Consider the following 20,940-nt stretch of genomic DNA (forward strand, 5'->3'; position numbering starts at 1 on the left):
CTAACTTCTGGGCTGGAACCACTCCTCCAGGGACAGATGGCTGCTCAAAGTTCCCCTCTCTCACAGGTGAACAGAGAAACTTCCCTCTATCCAAGTAAGGTATGGGCAACTCAGAAACTTGTAACAGCCCTGAATTCAGCACTTGCCTGAAAACTGGAATATACTAGCTTAGAAAGACGGGAAACAAGAAATGTTTTTTTTTGTTTTGTTTTTTTGAAAAGATAAGGCAAAACAGTAAAAAGTACACTTAAAACAGCTTTAAATGACTACAATACTTGACATTCAGAATCCAGAAACAACAGCAAGCCAAACCAACTGCAGGTCCTCAAAATGCATGTTTATTTGATCAAGTAAAATCATAGCTGAGTGCTTTCATCTATTATTTTTCGTCTTGAAGGTGGGCACTTCACCAGTAAATCAATGATGCCATGAAATTACATTTTAATTGATTGTTTCTGAGGATGTGTTGTTTCAATCATTTTAGAAAGAAGTGAGAAAACTTTAAAAGGAAGTGAGAGAGTTTCATTCATGGTTCAGATGATGTTTGTGTAAGAAGACGAAATCTCCCAACCGTGATTTTACTTGATGAAATAAATGTGTATCTTGAGGGCCTGTGGCTGGTTTGGCTTGCTGGTTTTTTTTTTTTTTGGATTTTGCTACTGCCAGTACCAGAATTCTACTTTTGGTTTCATTTCTAAGCTCACATTCAGAATGTTCGATCTTACGACATGGGCCCAATGAGATGATGGCAATGACTGCAAATTACTCAGAAAGATCAGCAGTATAACAGTGAAATTTCATCTCATGAAAATAGAGGATATGTGGATCAGCCTAACGAGAAGTGACAAGGCAGAGTAGCTTGGTCACTAGTCCTTATCTTTAATCAAAATGTTTCTTTCATTGTCTATAAACTATAGTGGCTTTACATAAATACTATGTACAAATCCAAACCTATTAAATAAGAAACAAAGTTTAACTTAAGCAAACTGTAGTACAATTGCTAATATATTCCAAGTAACTGCTGGTAGATTAGTGTATTATATATGCACAGTAAACTTTGCATTAATGGTTTTAAATTCATTGCATTCATCACTGAAAATTATATAGAAAACCATTGATTTTCATTACAAAATTAAATGCATACCAGAGTGGTAAATTCATCAGCACATGCAAGACGTATTCTCTCTGGGGTAGCAGGACTGTCTAGACGAAAGGAACCTTTGATACCTGATTCAGCTCGAGCAAATGTAATGGCATCTTTGATGGCAAAAAACACTGATGCAGACAAAAACAGGGGTGGCTCTCCAACAGCCTATGATTTAAACCAAAAAATATATCGTTATAAGCAGGAAGCTACAAACAGTGTATATCCAGCAGAGTTCATCTGATACTGATCCCATTACAAATACAAATGCAGTGCTACGTGTACTCAGTATTTTCACAGGTACATTACTTTGAGCGCTGTCATTAATCCTGTTCTGTACTCCATGCTGACACCATGGATGCAAAATCTTTTTTTGTTGTAAATTACTTATCATCCTGGCATGTTTTACATTGCAAATCATGATATAATCATTTTAACAGAATACACTGTTTAATTCTAGCCAGACTACCTTAAATATTCTTAATTAATATATCCCATAGTAAAGAAGATTGGTTTATCGTTTATGTAACATGATGCCATAAAGAATAATTATTTTTCTCTCTGAGGAGATTAAAACTGCACATCTGTGTCTTTCTCTGGCATTTCTATATCTTAGCAGTAACTATTTTGTACAAAGTGTGCATATTATTTAATATAGACACAGTTCCCATAATAGATTACATAATGCATGCTGGCTAAGGTATGCATGTATTTCCTTACACACAACTAGCTGTGAGCCATCCCAGAGTAAAAAAGGATATACAATATTTCTCAAGACCCAAGTCTTTTTTACTGTATTTTTAGTTTCACCAATGTCTAGCTGGAAGATTATGAACTTCATTTGGTGTCAGAAGTTACCTAAACTACTGAAATAAGCTGACAGAATTAAAAAAAAGTGTGGGACCAACCACAAGAATAATGTGTGAAAATTTACTAAAAAATGACTGACAAAAATTTTAAAGTTTTACATTATGAAAATAAGAGTATGCAAAACACAGTACGAGCAATATCAGAAAGTTACCAGCATCTGTTTTAGGTTTTGAGGAAAGAGACATTATAGGGGACCTTTTTAAGCCTAGCTATACTTCCAAAATGTATGTGATAAGTTTTGATACCCCTAAGGTTATTTTAAGTTGAATATACAAACTTAGGCATGGGTAGTCAAGCAACATTCTGAACGAGAAATAAGCCTGCGTCACAAGTGCCATAATGTTTAACAAATTATTCAGAATATGGAGGTATCTGCAATAATTAATCCCACCAGGGAAGTTACAACTACAGGATGGCCTAGCTGACAAGTGGAAAAGGTTGTCATATGGTCCAAACTTGTTAATATTCATTCTGGCTTGCAAAGAAAACCAGGTGAAGTAAAAATAGTCACCTTTTTGTATATAGCAGAAGATGATGATAAAACATATATGCTTGATTTATCTGATGATCACCAAAATAAATTAACAGCAAATAAAAAGAAATGCAAGCACTACTGAGGGTTTAAAAAACTGCCCCATGTGTGCCATTTATTTTTAAGTGAAGCCAGGAGGCAAATGAAGCAGCTTGTACTTATGTTATTTAAATGAGGTATAGAGCAACATTGTGAATTTGGTTATTTTTGTGAAGTTTTTCTGAAAGTCAGAAATGCTTGTGGAATAAAAAACAATTAAATGAGGATCAAACTTGAATGCAAAACGATTTAACTTTTGATACAACAATAGCAATGTGTATGGCAAATACTATAACAAATATACAAATGAATGAGTTAGCAGATAAGCTTGCTGTGTGTAAAAGTGAACTGCAGGCAAATGCCAGAGTTAAAATAAAATAAAATAAAATAAAATAAAATAAAATAAAAAGAGGATGCTATAATTCTGTGCTTCAGGCCAAAAAAGTATAAGTTTGAGAAACAGTAACAAGAAGCCATGTTTATAGACAAGTATAGGGTGGCTGTCCTTGTAAGCCATTTTAAGCTTAACCAATTTCCTTTCAAAGGTGAGACTCAAACCTTGTACCTGATAGGTAAACACCTTAACTATTATGCCTACCCCCAACCATGTAGCAATGATGCCCTTGGAAACAAGAAAGGTAAAATTGTAACTTGCGAGAATAACGTTTGTAAGATATATGGTTGTGACCATGTGGAAATTTAAACTATTTTCTAAATCACAGAAAGCAAAGAAAATGGATATACTAGCAAAATGTAAAAGAATGTAAAGAAATGTGCATGACAGACATACAAGTCCAGAGTCAAAAAGTGAATTATTTGCTGAAACTCTTATGTGCATGTGTAGTCAGTGCATTAGCCTTGGGGATACTGGAGGCACATGAATGCTGCAAAAATGAAATCACAGAACTCAGAATCATTGTATTAATTGTCAAAATATCTAGTTTAAGCTTGGCAAAGGAGCAAAGTATAATAGTTTGAATAAAGGTTTGTATAAAGCTACTATTGGAATATAAAACAAGTTACACTGTTCATTGTATGAACTGCTGAACTACTCTAGGCACATGTTATCAGCAAAAGCATGGCACAGTTGTGCAGTGGTAGCGTTGTCACCTCACTGCAAAAGGTTCTCTGGTTCAGTTCTCATCTGGAGTAGTTTCCGTGGGGAGTCTGCATGTCCTCCTTGCATTTGTGTCATTTTTCTCTAGGTCCTCTGGTTTCCTCCCACATTACAAAGACATGTATCTGGAGCATTTCTCCCCGGGCCTCCGCTGAAAACTGGCTTCGTTCCAAGTTGGACTTTCCCAGTAAACAAATATTAAATAAAATAAAAATAAAAGTATACATAACCTAAAACTGTCTGCACAAATATAAAATAGTTCAAGTTGTTGTTTCAATCTGTGGAACTACATCACGTTAATATAATTAACAGAGTTGCAGGTATAAAAGGAATCCATAGTTTATAGTCACACAGATATAATCGGTCCATTTGCAGAGCAGTTAGCTTGCATAGTTGGACAGATGGGGATCGGAGAATTTCAAAGTAAGCAGCTCACAAAGACCAACAGGTCATAATTTTCTCAGTTATGCAGGAGTATAACAACATAACATGCAGAACAAGAAAGTGAGAGAGGCAGACAAAGAGATTTCTAAAGATATATGTAAACACATTTTTGCCACATTTATTTATTTATTTACCGTACTGAAATGCATTCCAGAACAGTACAGATATGAGCTGAATATAGAGATAGTACTATTTTGTCATTCTCCATGAATGGTACTCTGTAGCAATGAGACAAGAATTGATTAAGATCTTAAAGAATGAATTAGATGAGAGCTATCACAAAGCCAACCAAGCCTACTGGCTGGGTAAATAGTATGATTACTTTGGCAAAGCAAAACAAAATACATGATATGGCTTGACCCTCAGGACATGAACAGATCAATTAAAAAATAGAAATGCCCTCTAAAATCATGGAATAATGTATGACAGTGATCTCATTAGAAAAGTACTTTTAGAAATAAATGCTACCCATGGGTTCTGGCAGCTAAAGACTGAATCAGACAGCTCAAGGTATGTATGTTTAACAGGCTACTGGACTGATAGCAATTCCTATGAACACTATTTGGGATCCCACTGGCATTGGCAATCTTCCATAAAGCCATAGTATATCTGGAATATTCAACTGCAATTGTGCAATTGTAGGCTTAAGTTAAGGCCTTACTGCAGTTGTGAATATTATGACTGGCATCACTTTTATGCTGTGGATCAAGGCCAAAACATGATCAGAAACAAAATTGCTTAAGAGAGAGACTCAGTCGGAATACTCTAAGACTCAGTGCCAGGATTAGCATCAACACTCTTAAATGGATGGACTATGTGCTGTCTTGAGAAAGGTATAAAACCTGACAAACAGGAAGTGAGAGTGGTAGCTGAAATGGACAGAACAAAGGATAAGTATGCATTGAAGAGATTTCTAGAACTGGTAGAGTACCTAACAAAATGTATTCCAGAACTAGCCAAAGTGTCACTTTCACTGAGAAAACTGCTAGAGAAAATCAATGAATAGTGCTGGGGCTATGAACAAGAACACTGTATTTCTGTGTTAAAGAAACCAGTTATAAAAGCACCAGCCATTAAATGCTACAATGTAAATAAGTCAATCATGATGCAGGTAGATGTCAATCACTGAGATCCTGGAGCAGTCCTATTACAAGATAGCCAATCAGCCACATATGATCCAGGAACACTAACAAATGCCTGGATATGCTACCTTAAGAAAGATCAAGAAAGAACTATTGTCCTTCAAAAAAAATTACAAATGTATGTGTTTATGTATGGCAGGAAGATGATAATGGATATCTTCTCATGTCTTCCACATGCCCAATGGAGCTTATGGCAGACAAAGTAGAGTATAACACAGGTGAAGAAATCCCTTCCTTGGTAAATCTGTATGCAACATTCTTTGTGTATCTTCTAGTATTTCTGGAATGGGGCCCGTAGGCATGTAAGCTATGTCTGTAAAATGGGTGGGAATGTGGATGTCATTTTGGCCATATCCAATAATGAGACAGTGACCACTGAGCCATGCTGAAATTTGGCTGCAATCATGATCAGGTCTGGATATATTTCCAGCATCAGACAGAAGTATATCTATGGTAGAACAGCCGGATAATACTTCACCTGTGAAAACACCAGAACAAATTGCACACAGTAGCTAATACCCATCACCAATACTTGATTGCCAGCGAATTAAGGAATAGGTAGTATGGAGGTGAAATAGGTAGCACACCTTGTGCTGGTGGTTTATGTATTTGAATCTCTGCTGTTCCTGTGAAAACATACGATTATATTTTTAACCTGTACTAAACCACACATTTGCCCACTAGGGAGATACATGAGTATTTCATGACATACCCCCCCCCCCCCTTGCCCATCTCCAACAGATATTCTTGGTGACTGAGCTGGTTCTGCACTAAAATTTAGGATTCCACTGTGAAAAGTAGAAGTGTCAGGTCCCCAATGTAGAGAGTCCAGACATTTCTTTGTCTCTGTTAAAGGTGGTTCCTGTTTTCCACTGTTTCTGTTGTTTATGACATTAATCACTTTGCACCAGGCATGGTCTCAAAACAGCAAATATTATTTATCATGACTGATCATCCACCAGCCATGGAGACAGACAACCCTCAGCAGGACCATATTGTCCATGTGGGCAAACTTGCTTTTATATTTTTTTGCCATATTCAAGCATCCGGCTGCTGAACAGAAAAGAAAAAGTATGTACGAATACCCATGTCCCTACCAGACAGACACCAGGGCAGATAGATAGTGCAGGGGGGCCTGTGTGACATGAGGTATATTACAATGCCCTGTCTTTGCAGGGAATATCAAATGCATGTTGGATAGCCATGGATAGATGTTATGTCCTAACTGTATTCTGACACATTCTCTCCAAAAAGACAACAAAACAGGTAAAATATTTGAAATGTGGGCTGCAGTTGGTAACCATAAGTAATGGTCCCTTGCAACATTTAACCACTGAGTAACAACCATTCTCCTCATGCCACTTGTTGACTATACTTAGGCCACATGTGTGACAGGATACACTTAGGCATGGGTGTATTCTAAATATACATACAGAAAGGTATAGCATAATGCCATAGTGACTGAAACCTGTCAAGGCCATAAATGCAGCTGGGAAACCCTGTGAGCCTCAGTTAACTTACTGTTTAACAGGAACGTGTATGTTCCTGCTGGAATATGTATTTTATGCACCTACTTGGACATAAACATATGTTGGGCTTACATGTGTGCTAATGCTGAATGCAATATATTTACAGTTTCTGTAACATGTCTGTAAACTATCTTTATTCCACCAAGTATCAGATACACAAAGTGCTGATATATATATATATACACACACACACAAACATAGTATACATATATATGTACACACAATAACATATATGTTTCTGTGTATATATAGATACACACACACACACACACACACACACACACACACACACACACACACACACACACACACACACACACATACACTCCCATCTCCCTACCACATTACTTACCTCTCTGGTACTCTTCTACACTCCTACTGGTATATTAATACAGTCTCAATGACAACAGAACAGCTGATGTAGTCTATAAAGTGCAAGAGGTGTCTGCATGCTATATGTGGCCTTAGACAACTAGAAAAGTACACATGGTAAACTAGTGGGTTTTTACTACAACTATGGTTGGACTGCATGTGTACATAGACGCAGACTACTACATGCAATGCATTATATTGTCATCCTGCTCAGAGACATATATCCTGCCATGGTGTTGTAGCTCAGGAAAGAATACAAATCTCTGACTGCCAGCATGAACATACTGCTATGCTACAACATAAATTCACAGTTTCATTGTATTTATTAAGCAAAAATTTGGGTCTTGGTACTAGCAGATAATATTAAGTATTCAGATACACACTTACCTTTAAAACAAGTAGCCTTCAGTAAATGGTCTGTCCTGCTCACTTTCAACAAGCTTAGAGAGCTGCTGGACTACAATTTTTCATAGGGCAATGAAGCCCATAGTGGCAGAGAGGATTTATATCACATAATTTCAAAGGTTTTAGAACAGCACTTATGGTTAAAAAAGGCAGCAACTAATAAAGTTTTTTGAATTGCTGTTTTTACTCATTGTGACTATATGCCACTCTGTGATAAGAGGCTCTTTCACCTACATGCACTTGCCTGGTGGGCATACAGGGAGAAGTCAGAAACCCCTGCAATAGTAAAGAAAAATGTAGTTCACTTTTGCAGTCTGTAGGGATACTAAAGAGAAAATCTGCTGTCTTTCTGAAACATGCAGCCAGTATACATATTCTATGCTGGTGTTTACACCTGAACACCTTTATGCCATGTCATTCATTCTTACACTAAGCAATGGTAGCACCATGATTGGTCATGCTAAGAAGTCCTTTATATTGTGCATCATGCGCCTAAAACCCAAGTGGCATGACTGCAAGAGGGCTACCAGAGTTGTCTTGAATGCAATCTGGTGAGTGGCAATGACTTCCAAATGAACTGAGGCTGGCAGTGCAGCAAAGAAAGTAAAATCTTCCAGTATTTTCTGCATAGATACAGAGTGAAGAGCCTGACTGGAGACTCCCAGGAAGATCCCCAATATAAATGGGACATTTGGCAGAGTCTTGCCAGGGTGGTGTCTGATGCCACTGTCATTCCTTGGTCTGGTGAATAGTGATGGCTGCATAAAAGTGACCTGCGGAGCTGCCATCCTGAGAAAATATCAAAGCAAGGGCACCTGGGACTTATTGTAAGTACTTATCCCATTCAACTGCACATTAAATTGTTTTATGCTATATATATATATATATATATATATATATATATATATATATATATATATATAAAGAGAGAGAGAGAGAGCTAGATAGCTAGATACTGAAATTACATTAATGACAACTGCTTGAACATTCCAATTGTCAAATGGAAAAAGCCAGTAAAGCTGATCAAATGTACCAGCTTTTTTCTGTGCAAGATCATTCTACTGTGGGGATCAGGGAATTTGCTATTTCCCCACTTTAGTGCAATCTTGGAGTTGGAATATATAATGAGCAGGTGTGTGAGAAGTATGGGGGGCACCCCCATGCAAAAAAATAATCCCCGGGATTCAGCAATGTTCCATATAGGAATAAATTATTCCTGCATGGAAACGACCGTTCAAGTGCAGCACGGCAGCACTCCGTGCATATTTATGGAAATGCGCTGCCTCTGCACCTAAACAAACATGGAGTATGGATGAGTGCAGGGGGGGTGTCTGAAAGCAGAGCTCTCACAATATGCATGCCCCTGCACTCAAGAATTGCTGTTCAGATTACAATGAGTGAGAATGCTCATAGTACAACAAATGCATACCTCACAACCATCCCTGATTGTCAGGGACGTCCCTGATGTACACGCAAATGTTAGCATTATCCCTCTGAATCCCTCTTAACACTGGTGCCATTGGAATTATACTGAATAAATAATGACCATAATTAAGAGCTGATCAGTTATGTCACTGCAGGAAATGTACATTAATTCACATGTTTTAATGCCGTAAATGTCTCAAGATAATAGAACTAATATGTTAAAAGTGTCCCTGATTGTCCGCAGTTTTGTCTGGATTTGTCCCTGATTCTGTTGAGAGTTGTCCCTGATTGTATGACAGCTATGACAACAATCACAATTTTATTTTTTTATAAAAGTGATAAAGTTTAACCGTAGCTGCTTGGGTTTGCCCGTTGCTTAGCTATACTCCAGCTTAAACGGCACAAGAAGTTAAATAGCAAGATTCAGTTGGTAGAAATAATACTTCAGTAGTTTAGTAGTTAGAGCGACTGCTTTACAAGCAATTATTCTGGGTTTGATTCTCACTATAGCAAATTCATATTTTACATGTAAAAGGAATTTATAAACATTTTTTTTGTTGTATAACCTACTAAATAACATATATTTGTTAACTGGAGCACTCCATTAAGTTCAGAAGTGAGGTGTCATTGTAATAAAGTGGTGAAATCCCCCGATAAACACAAGTGCCCCATACAGCATATGTACACATGAATCACGAATACTAAACAAATTTATAACATGTAATGAATGATAAATCAATGCTAAACAGCAAATAGTGTGTACAATTAAAAATAAGCAATGCTAAGCATTGCACACCTCTGCTTACCAGGTGTAAGCAATGAGTAGCCCAGCTAAATAGATTTGCCCATTGGTATGCCCCTTTAAGCAATGCCAACCTTAGGTAAGCAGGTTTGCCTGCAGCTTAGCATTTTCAAAACCGTCCAACCACAGCAAACTGTGGGAAATTGGCCCTATTTAAACCTCACAAGTGGGAATACATCTCATAACACATTGCAGCTTTTTCCTGTAGGCACAATGGTCGATGTTGGGGAAGGATCGTGCTTCCGAACCCAGTGCTAGGGCATCCAGGAGTCTATGGTCATGGCAGGACTTCTGGTAAAAGACCATGAACAGAGACTGCTGCAGGGCTAGTACCAGGACTCCCAATATAAAGAGAAAGCCTGGGACCATCTCACCCATGACCTCACTAGTGCCACTGGTATCCCTCAAACTGGTGAGAAGGTGAGGCATCACTATGCTGACTTGAAATGGAGGAAGAGGGAGCTCTTGGATCAGTGGATCCAAGAAGCTAGGCAGGGTGATGTTCCAGCAATGTGTAAGTACTCATTCTACTAACTGTTTAATAATTGCCTAGCTCGTGTATATTATGGATAGGTACAGCTAAATATTCCTCTATGTCTCTGACAGCTGCAGAGGACTGGGCTGTGAATCAGGAAGCCCATGCATGTAGGCTGCAAAGGCTGCATCGTGAGTCAGGTTAGTAATAATCCTGCATGCACTGTCATAAGAAATAAATATAAAAGTAGTAGGAAGTTGCCACTATAAAACCTGTATTGTGTATGGGATGTACTGAATAAATCAGGCAATATGGCAGGAAGAGTCTTATATAGGTTGTATTTAAATAAAAGGGTAACAGCCTGGCAATAAAGGTCTAACTCCTGGACTGCTTGTCTTTACTCTGGTATCATATGGTAATGTAGTGTTGCATTCTCTTAATAGTACTGTTGTATTAAGTACTGTTACCCACACTGTGCTACATAAATAAAATGTGTAGGAATGTCTGTATACAACTATTGTAATCACAAGGTCATATTGTGCAACTGAGGGAGACTTAGAAAGAAAACAGTGAAAAGATACACAGCAAATTCCATATAGCACATTCTCCTGTTAAGCAAACTGTTGTATTTTTAGCACACACAGCCATGGTTCGAATCCTGGGAGTGGTAGTAAGCTGTATGCATAATCATACCCCTCAAATGTACAGCTTTTTCAGAATGTTCAGATAATTGGCTTGCATTTTCTGTCTGTCATCCTGTCCCTCTGGCAAATCAGTGGGAAGATCCCTGAAGATTAAGCAGCAAATAATGACATACAACTGATTGTCAGACATCATAACCATCAGAAAAATGTCTATAAGAACAAACCTGTCACTCTTGCAACTCACCAAAATGTTAAGAGAGTAATATGCAAAATATGCCCCATCTCTATCCCCCTGTTGTGAAGCTATGACCAGGGTGTGTGCAGTAACAGAGTCAGATGTATGTGCATAATAATAACGTGGAATCTGGTAATATGTGTGGCAACATTCAGGTAGCGTTAACAAACATTCCCTCCACAGGTCTGTCAGATAAGAAAACTGTGCCTGGAAATAAAGATTGAAATCCTGGACTGGTACTGTTTATTCTGGTATTGTATGGCATTGTTAGTGTTGCAGTTTCTCTGAATAATAATGTATTAGTCATCACTGTCATCCACACTGTGCTATATAATAAAAATGTCTAGGAATCCCTGTATAAGACTCTTGTAATTACAAGGTCATATCGTAAAACTACAGGAGACTTATAGACAGAAAACAGCTAAGAGATACACAGCAGTATCTACATAGCACACTCAACTGTGACGTACACTGCTTTACTTTTAGCAGACACAGCCATAGTTCGAATCCTGGGAGTGGTAGTAAGCTGTATGCATAATCATACCCCTCAACTGTACAGATTTATTCAGAATTCCAGATAACTGGCCCATATCTGCTGCCTGTCCCCCTGGCAAATCAGTGTGATGATCTCTGAATTTTAAGCAGCTTTTAGTGACATATAACTAATTGTCAGACCTGTAAATATTCAGAAAATGTATATGAAAACAAACCTGTCATTGTAGCAACTCACCAAAAGTTTATGAGAGCAATTGTAAAAATATGTCCCATTTCCACCTGCATTTTGTCAAGCCTTGACCAGAGTGTGTGCAATAAGTGATTGAGAGGTATGTGTGTAACATCAACCTGGAATCTGGGAATATGTGTAGAAACAGTCAGGTAGTGTTAACAAACAATGCCTCCACAGGTATACCAGGTAAGAGGTGTAGACTGTAGGTAAAACACAGTTCACGTATATACTTGTCTACAAACATACCACTGCCCAAACTAAGGCCATAGGGTAGTGTAATAATACCTGTAAGGTACAGATTACAACAGTGACTAAGAAAGTTGTGAGAACTACAAGGATATATAAGTTGTTAATTGACATTCCCCCCAACCATATCTGCAACAATAATCTAAATGCACAGCTCAATGGGTATGTGTACAATTAAATCTACTTTTGGGACATATGTCCTATTGTTTGATATATATTGAAATGTGTTTCTATGCATGTTCCATGTTGAAATACTCCCACATTGGTGGTCTATTGCCATCAATGTAACTTGCATGCTGTTGTAATGGCCACTTTGGTTACATATATGCATGTGTTCTGTTTGCTATGCAACTATTTCAAATCTGGTGTTTTGGGTTAATGGGAATATATATCCATGATGTTATACATAATCTTGGAATGTGTTGACTATTACTAACCCACATATGTTTTAAAATTGCAATACCATTGCATGTTTGGGAAGGCCGGTCCCAGCAGACCCACCTTTCCCACCTCATATGGCCATGGCACCAGGCACCAGCATGCCTGGGGCCCACCCCAGGACCTCCTCGTCTGCTGGCCCTGCACCACCTTCAGGTGGAACTGCCTCAGGGGATGGGGCTTACCCCCTGGGAGTGGGCGTGGACAAGAAACTGTCACCCATCATCAGGTCTAGGGTCTGGTGTGTAGCGAGCTCCACAGGGAGTTTGGAGATCTGCTACGTCAGCTTGATGGCCATGTGGCATATTTAGAGAGTCAGCCTGCCCCTCCTATCCATCTCACAGCACAGCCACCTTCGGGGCCGTGAAGGTGCAGTGGTGACTGTCCATAGGTGGGGATCTCGGTCCCACTGTTTCCATTTGGGGGCTCATGGGCTTCCGACTTCCAAACACCCCTCCCCATCCAAGGTGTTTACCCCCCCACATGACATATACCACCCCTGTATGCTGTGTTTTCTGTCTTGTCTGTCATCCTACCCAACCTTCCTCCCCAAATATACCTACTATCCTTCCCCAACATCCCACTCGCACCTTAAAAAAAAAGGGCAATCTGTTCTCAGGAGCAGGCATATCATAGCCACAGTGAATTACTACTATGCCATACCTAGCATTGAAGTATTATAAAACATATCATGCAGCACAGTCATTCAACATTAGGGAAAATGTTTTTATATATGTAGATGTATGTATGTGTATATATATACACACACACACACACACACACACACACACACACACACACACACACATATATATATATATATATATATATATATATATATATATATATATATATAGCTGTATATGTAGACAGACATATATATATATATATATATATATATATATATATATATATATGTGTGTGTGTGTGTGTGTGTATATATATATATATATATATATATATATATATATCCATATATATATTTATAACTAAAATATATCTTGCTAGAACTGCAATTGCCCATTCCCATCTACTATCAACTCTTCTCTATACCTCACCTCTATTCTCCAACTTAAACAAAACAGATCTTAATAAACTATCATCCTGCTATAACCACAATACCAGATTTGCTACTGGCACAGCCTACCGGACACACCACTGTCACAACCTAAATCGCCTAGGATGGCTTCAACTGCCTAGCCTATTGCAGTTCAACCAGCTAATAGTGGCACATAAAGTTCTTTACCAACCAGAAAATACACCTGCATGAAAAATATTATCAGTCCCTACACTGGCACCCAGCCACTGCGATCATCCACTAGACTCCTAGTTCAAACATACAAATCCAACTACTCAGCTGGGGACTCTCTGTTTGCCAACTCTGTTGGAAAAACATGGAACAGACTCCCAGCTAACTTGACCCTATAACACTCTCTAACTCGTTTCAAAAACAACTCAAGAAATACTTCAAAACTTGTTGGTTATGTCCTTGCACTAACCCTGACTAGTGACCTCTCTATTACTTAGGTGCCTTACCTTCAACTATTTCTAACTTTTTTCTATCACACCATTTCAGGAAGGGTCAATTGTATAACTGCTGCTCAATATGTCTTAAACCTGAATGTAATGTCATGTATATACAACTTTGAAAATAATGTTATGTTTTGTAAAGTGTTATATAATAAGTTAATATTATATGTGCTAAATGCTGGTACTGCTTATGACTGTAATCTGCTTATATATCCAGTCGGACTATCCTGGTCAAAAAAAAAAAAAAAAAAAAAAAAAATATATATATATATATATATATATATATATATATATATATATATGGGTCCATTTTGTAATTTCGAAATACTGAAATCTCAAAATTAAGTATTTTGAACCTACAAAGCCACAGACTCACATTTTCAAAAAGCAGAAACATGAAATTCAAAATACTGAAGCACAGATATTTTGAATTTCTGCTTCCGGCGGTATGGTGTGTGGATGTTTGAGTTTAGATTTGGTAAGTTTGTGTGTGTATGTATGTTGGTTAAGATGTGTGTGTGTGAGTTTCATTTGTGTTTCTGTTTGTGGGATCTCGGAGTTAGAATATATAAGTAGGGGGTGTGGGGGGGCACAGTCCCCCACATTTGGAGGGGTGCAGGGGTGATTGCCCCCCTGCTTATATGTAGTTTAGATGATTTTGTTTTGTTGTGGGGGGGATTTGTGTGTATGTTTATGTATGTACTGCATGTGTAGTGTAATTACGGGATTTTGAATTTAGCGGTTGTGTGTTTTCGAAGTTGTGAGTTGTGGTTGGGTTTTTGGCTTTGTGGTTTCGAAATACTGAATTTCGTGATTTCAGTATTTCGAAATTACAAAGTGGACCCATATATATATATATATATATATATATATATATATATATATATATATATATATATATATATATGTATAAATGTGTAGTGCAATCACACATCAGAACCACATCCTGAACTTCTCACTGCAAAAGATATTAGTACCTATAGATCTGTAGAAGAAGAGTAGATGTAGAAGGTGCACAGTACATCCAACAGCCATAAGTCCTGTAATTGCCACTTGTTAAAACGTCCGTTGTGACACTCATTCTCACAAATTATAATATATGCATAAAACATATACCCACACACAAAGGACATGACACTACACACAAGTATGCATAAACAGAAAAATGTATTTGAGTACTATTGAATTGTTTATGCCATTTGTTACAGCACGTAGGTATTTTAAATACATAATCACTGATTAATGCAAGTCTCACAAAAAACAGTTGATGCAAATTGTGATGACCGTGCTCTGGCCCAGCAAACAAGGAGCCTCAATCCTCACCACTAACACCAGGGAGGTTGTCTCCTAGAAGAGGAAAGGATAATTAATACACACAGTAAAGTACAATTTCCCTTAAGTGCACACAGAGATCACAGTCAGTCTGGGGCTGGCTGCTCTTTTGCTCACCAGGTCCCCAATAAGACCCCCCCACTGGCACAGCTATAGGGTCCAGATCTAAGCCTAGCTGGGCAAGCTAAAACCTCCAGTAACCTCTCTGTCCAACCAGTGCTTTATGTCCCTGCCAAGTAGCTGACACAACACACACACACTTTGAAATAAATATTTATACAACTTCACAGACACTCCTGGGAAAGGCTGACACAGATTCTCCACCTGTGCCCCTTTAACCAGACCATACGGTAGTAATCCCTGCCACCACCCAGCTAATAATATCAGCTACTAAAAGTCCCTTAAAAGGGTGTCCACTTATTACTGTGCAATATTATTATCCAATGGTAATGTGACTATTCAGTCTAGGCTTATTGGAAGGGCTTAGACAGTAAACTCATGAATATATAATGTACTCTAAAGCATAATTTATCCCTGCATAAACCAGTCACAGGTAGAAGGTTTTACAAATATTTAATAATAAATAATTAAAACACAAGACAAAACTACTACACCACAGAGATATCTAAGAGTTCAGAGATCACACAGAAACTTAAAATAATACAGTAGGACAGGTCTGATTTCAAAGAAAAATACCTAATTAATCTTTACTAGCTTTAACTATTCCTACAAGAAATCACAGTGCTAAAACTTACATGTGAGCATAAAGCAGAGTGCTAATAAGTTGGATATAAAGATCAAAATTCTCCAAGTCTCGTGAAAAATAGTATTTAAACATTATTATACCATGACCCCCCCCAAAATGCGCACGCTGATTGGCCAGCGTGCACATTGTAAATCGAGTTATACTAATGGAAAAAGGTCCAGTCGCCCGGACTTTTTTCCATTAGTATAACTCTACTTTTAAAACACTGTCTCGCTATGTTAAATGGGTTTAACATAGGGAGACAGCTTTAAAATAAGCAACGGAGATGTCCGTTGCTTATTTTAAAGCTGTCTCGCTATGCTAAACCCATTTAACATAGCGAGACAGGTTTTAAAAAGCAATGGAGAAAGCAAGATCTCCATTGCTTTTTATTCGCTATGTTAAATGTGTTTAACATAGCGAGACAGTTTTAAAATGAGCAACGGACATCTCTGTTGCTTATTTTAAAGCTGTCTCGCTATGTTAAACCCATTTAACATAGCAAATAAAAAGCAACGGAGATCTTGCTTTCTCCGTTGCTGCTCACAACTCTGATGTACCGCGCAGGCGCGCAGTACATCAGAACTGCCGGATGCCAGACATCTGCGAAGGGCAGTAAACAGGCATTATACTATGCCATTATTTAAGAAAAGTAATAGTTTCTTTTCTTATATAATGTCATGGTATAATAGCAATAACCCACTTCTGGGTGTGGGTAATGCTATATTTACCCATGGTTGGCTTTGTTTGGTCCCTTGGGCTTCGCCCTCGGGACCAAACCACGCCAACCGTGGGTAAATCCAGCATTACCCACACCCAGGCGTGGGTTATTGCTATACTAACAAACATGTCTCTAAGGCCCTCCTAAATTACATCATGTTGACACTTAGGTTTTCCCAGGCAAACAAACTGCATTATTTAGCAATCTAACACCTGCTCAGAAACTTACAACAATAAAAGGCATTTCACATATACAATCTAGCAAAAACCAGAGCAATAAAGCACTTTCCACATGTAAATTCCAGTCATAAACTTTAGCCTTAAAACAATGGGCATAAAGCCTTCACCCAGGCACACTGGAGCCAAATTCTAACATGAAAGGGTTACAACATGCTTCACTGGGCCAGTAGAGTGCAATGTTGTCACATATTTTGCAGTTCCACATTTTGCAGTATTCTTTTACACTCAAGAAAACATGCCTGTATTTTACATTTATTTACAAATGCCAGAATGATATAACAAATTCTATTTGACTATGCTAGCAGCCTTCACCCATCTCTCCCCAATTGTTACATCTCTTCCCCCCTGGGGAACTCAAGCAAGTTTTTCAAGTGCCCCTTGAGAAACATCGCTTGAGAGTGTCAGGTCTATCTGGATGTATCTCGCCCCATTCCTTGTCTTGAGAGCCCATCTGCATTGGAATTGCCACTCCCACTGCGGTGCTGCACTGACATATCATATGCTTGCAATCCCAGACTCCATCTTAGTAACTTAGCATTTTGCTGACTGTATCTGTTTAACCATGTTAGAGGGTTGTGATCTGTCAACACAGTGAATTTTCTTCAATACAGATAAGGCTGAAGTTTCTGCAGTGCCCACACTATGGCTAGACATTCCTTTTCTACCGCTGCATAGCATTCCTCCTTGGGTTGGAGCCTACAACTGAGATAAACTACTGGGTGCTCTTCTCCCTCTGAAGAAATATGGCTAAGTACAGCCCCCACCCCATAATTTGAAGCATCCACTTGCACAACAATGTCTTTACTGTAGCCTGGACTGGCTAACACAGGGGGTCCTCCCAAAGCTTCCTTAAGCTTCTGAAATGCCTGCTCACATGCTGGGGTCCACACTACCTTATCTGGCCTGTTCTTCCTTGTCAGGTCTGTGAGAGGGAGCAGCTATGGTACTATAATTGGGAATGAACATTCTGTAGTACCCTGCTGTCCCCAAGAATGCCCTCAACTGCTTTATGGTAACAGGTGCAGACCATGGCTGAATAACTTCCACTTTGGCAGGTTCTGGCCTTATCTTACCACTAACCACTCTATGTCCTAGGTAGGAGACATCTGCCATTCCCACCTGACATTTGCTCAACTTAATGGTCAACCCTGCCCTCTGTAGTCTGCCCAGCACCTCCCTGACATGATGAAGGTGCTCTTGCCAGGAATGGCTGTAGATAGTGATATCATCCATGTAAGCAAGGGCAAACCCTCCTGCTAAGGTATGATCTACCAGCCTCTGGAAAGTTGCTGGGGCATTCTTCATCCCAAAGGGCATCTTTATGAACTCATACAAGCCAAAAAGGAGACACAAAGGCTGACTTTTCTCTAGCACTGCAAGTCAAAGGCACTTGCCAGTAACCCTTTGCAAGATCAATAGTTGTAAGATACTTAGCCCCACCCAGCTGCTCTAGGGCCTCATCTGTCCTAGGCGTGGGGTAAGCATCTGACTCTTTGTGACGATTTAATTTCCTGTAATCCACACAGAACATGTTGCTGCCATCCTTCTTTGGCACCAACACCACTGGTGAAGCCCAGGGACTGTTGGACTCTTGACTCACCCCTAGTTCCAACATCTCCTGTACCTCCTCCCTCAGAGTCTGTTTGACTCTCTCAGGCACCTTATAAGGGGCCTGCCTGATAGGCCTTTGGGGTCCTGTATCCATGTGGTGCTGCACCAGGTGGGTGCTCCCTGATTTCCCGGTGAACATGCCCCCAAACTCCTGCAACACTGTTCGGATTTCTCAAACCTGGGTAGGAGATAGCTGCTGGGATATTGCTACCCCTTCCACCAAGGTGTTAGCCCGAGCTTCACTGAGGAGATCAGTCCCCAGATCTCCCTCAGACTCTTCCAGCAATCCACTGCAAATGCTCAGCACAAGGGCCTTCCTATCATAGTAAGGTTTCTTCATATTAACATGGTACAATTTGTGCCCCTGCCTTCTGCCTAGCACTTCCACCATATAGTTAACAGCACTTACCTTTCTTACTACCTTGTAGGGTCCATCCCAAGCTGCTTGCAACTTGTTGTGTCTGACAGGAATGAGAACCATCACCTGCTGCCCTACAGCATACTCTCTAGCTTGAGCATTCGTGTCATACCACACCTTTTTCAGTTGTTGGGCTTCTGCCAGGTTCTCCTGGGCCAGGCCCATGAGTTCCCTGAGCCTTGTCCTGAGGTTCAGGACATATGCCACAACAGAGTCCTGGTGAGACTCACACTCACTTTCCTACTTATCTCAAATTAAATCTAGAGGTCCCCTCACCCTATGCCCATACAGCAACTTAAAGGGTGAAAAGCCTGTGAATTCCTGGGGAACTCTCTGTAAGCAAACAACAGATGAGGCAAATATTTGTCCCACTCCCTCTTAAACTTATCTGAAAATGCCTGTAGCATGGACTTGATTGTAGAGTTTAACCTCTCAACAAGACCATTAGTATGGGGATGGCATGAGGTGGTCTTCATGTGCTTCACCCCACAGGACTTCCACAGACAAGCCAGCAGGTCTGACATAAAATTGGCACCTCTGCCAGACAGTATTTCCTTTGGGAAACCTACCCTGCTGAAAATCTCTAGCAAAGCATTTGCCATCTTCTCGGCCTCAATGGGCGATAAAGCCACTGCCTCTGGGTATCGTGTAGCATAATCTACAATCACTAGGATATACTTTCTCCCTGTGGAATATGGGGTACTAAGATGACCCACAATATCCATCGCTACCCTCTGAAATGGCTCCTCAGTCACAGGCAAAGGCATCAAAGGAGCTCTTACCTTGTCTCCTGCCTTGCATACATTTTGGCACTGCTCACAGGTCCTGCAGTACCCTGTTACATCTCTGGAAATTCCAGACCAATAGAAGTTTTGCATAATACGCCTCTTTGTCCATTTTATGCCCATATGACCTGCAAAGGGAATATCATGGGCTATGGCTAGAAGCGCCAGATGGTAAGCTCTAGGCACTGCCAACTGCTGTACTCTCTCACTTTCTAGCCCTCCTTCAGGGGTCCACTCTCTGTACAGTAACCCTTTGTCCCAGTATACCTAACCTAAGTACCATGTTCAGTCATAGCCTCACCTCAGGCTTTGTGCCCACTGAATGGTGCACCATGACGGTTATCCCACTCCACAAAGGGGGAGCCTTTATGGACCCCGGGAACTACCACCCCATTAGCCTGATGATCCTGGTCTACAAGGCCATGGAATGTATCATCATGGAACTCATAAACAAAGACATTGGTAATCTCCAAACTCTGGACCCTACCCAGTTTGGATCTGTAAAAGGCAGATCATGTCTCCTAAACCTGATTGACTTCTTTGAAGCAGTCACCAAAGCCATAGATGAGGGTAAGGTGATTCACACAGCTTATCTAGATCTCACCAGGGCTTTCTACACCATCCCAAACTCTGGAATTATAGATAAGCTCACTAAACTAGGTATAAATCCCTATGTCACAAGATGGGTTGCCAACTGGCTCATGGACATAACCCACACTGTGAAAGTAGCAGACTCCAAATCCGACTTCAGACCAGTGACAAGTGGAGTACCACAGGGTTCAGTCCTGGGTCCTCTCCTGTTTGGTATCTACTTCTCTGAAGTACAGGCTAATACAGAAGGTCTTTGGCTAACAAAGTTTGCAGATGACTGCAAACTAGGAGCCATAATCAAAACTCCTAACGATGTGGACATACTACAAAAGGGCCTCACTGAGACAGATGCCTGGTGTAAAAGCCATAGCCTAAAGCTCAA

General features: G+C 39.6%; 1 protein-coding gene across 1 annotated transcript in view; it reads right to left on the reverse strand.

The window, feature by feature from the left end:
- Positions 1 to 1,132: 1,132 nt before the first annotated feature.
- LOC122792414 (xanthine dehydrogenase/oxidase-like) overlaps positions 1,133 to 20,940 on the reverse strand; it is a 1,368,088-nt gene continuing 1,348,280 nt past the window's right edge. Inside the window, exon 27 of the mRNA XM_044060203.1 lies at positions 1,133 to 1,312. Within this exon, the coding sequence (XP_043916138.1) occupies positions 1,133 to 1,312 (180 nt within the window). The remainder of the gene's footprint in view (positions 1,313 to 20,940) is intronic.

The sequence above is a fragment of the Protopterus annectens genome, chromosome 1.part2 (assembly GCF_019279795.1).
Source record: "Protopterus annectens isolate FY-2018-M chromosome 1.part2, PAN1.0, whole genome shotgun sequence".
In the NCBI taxonomy this organism is placed as follows: domain Eukaryota; kingdom Metazoa; phylum Chordata; order Ceratodontiformes; family Protopteridae; genus Protopterus; species Protopterus annectens.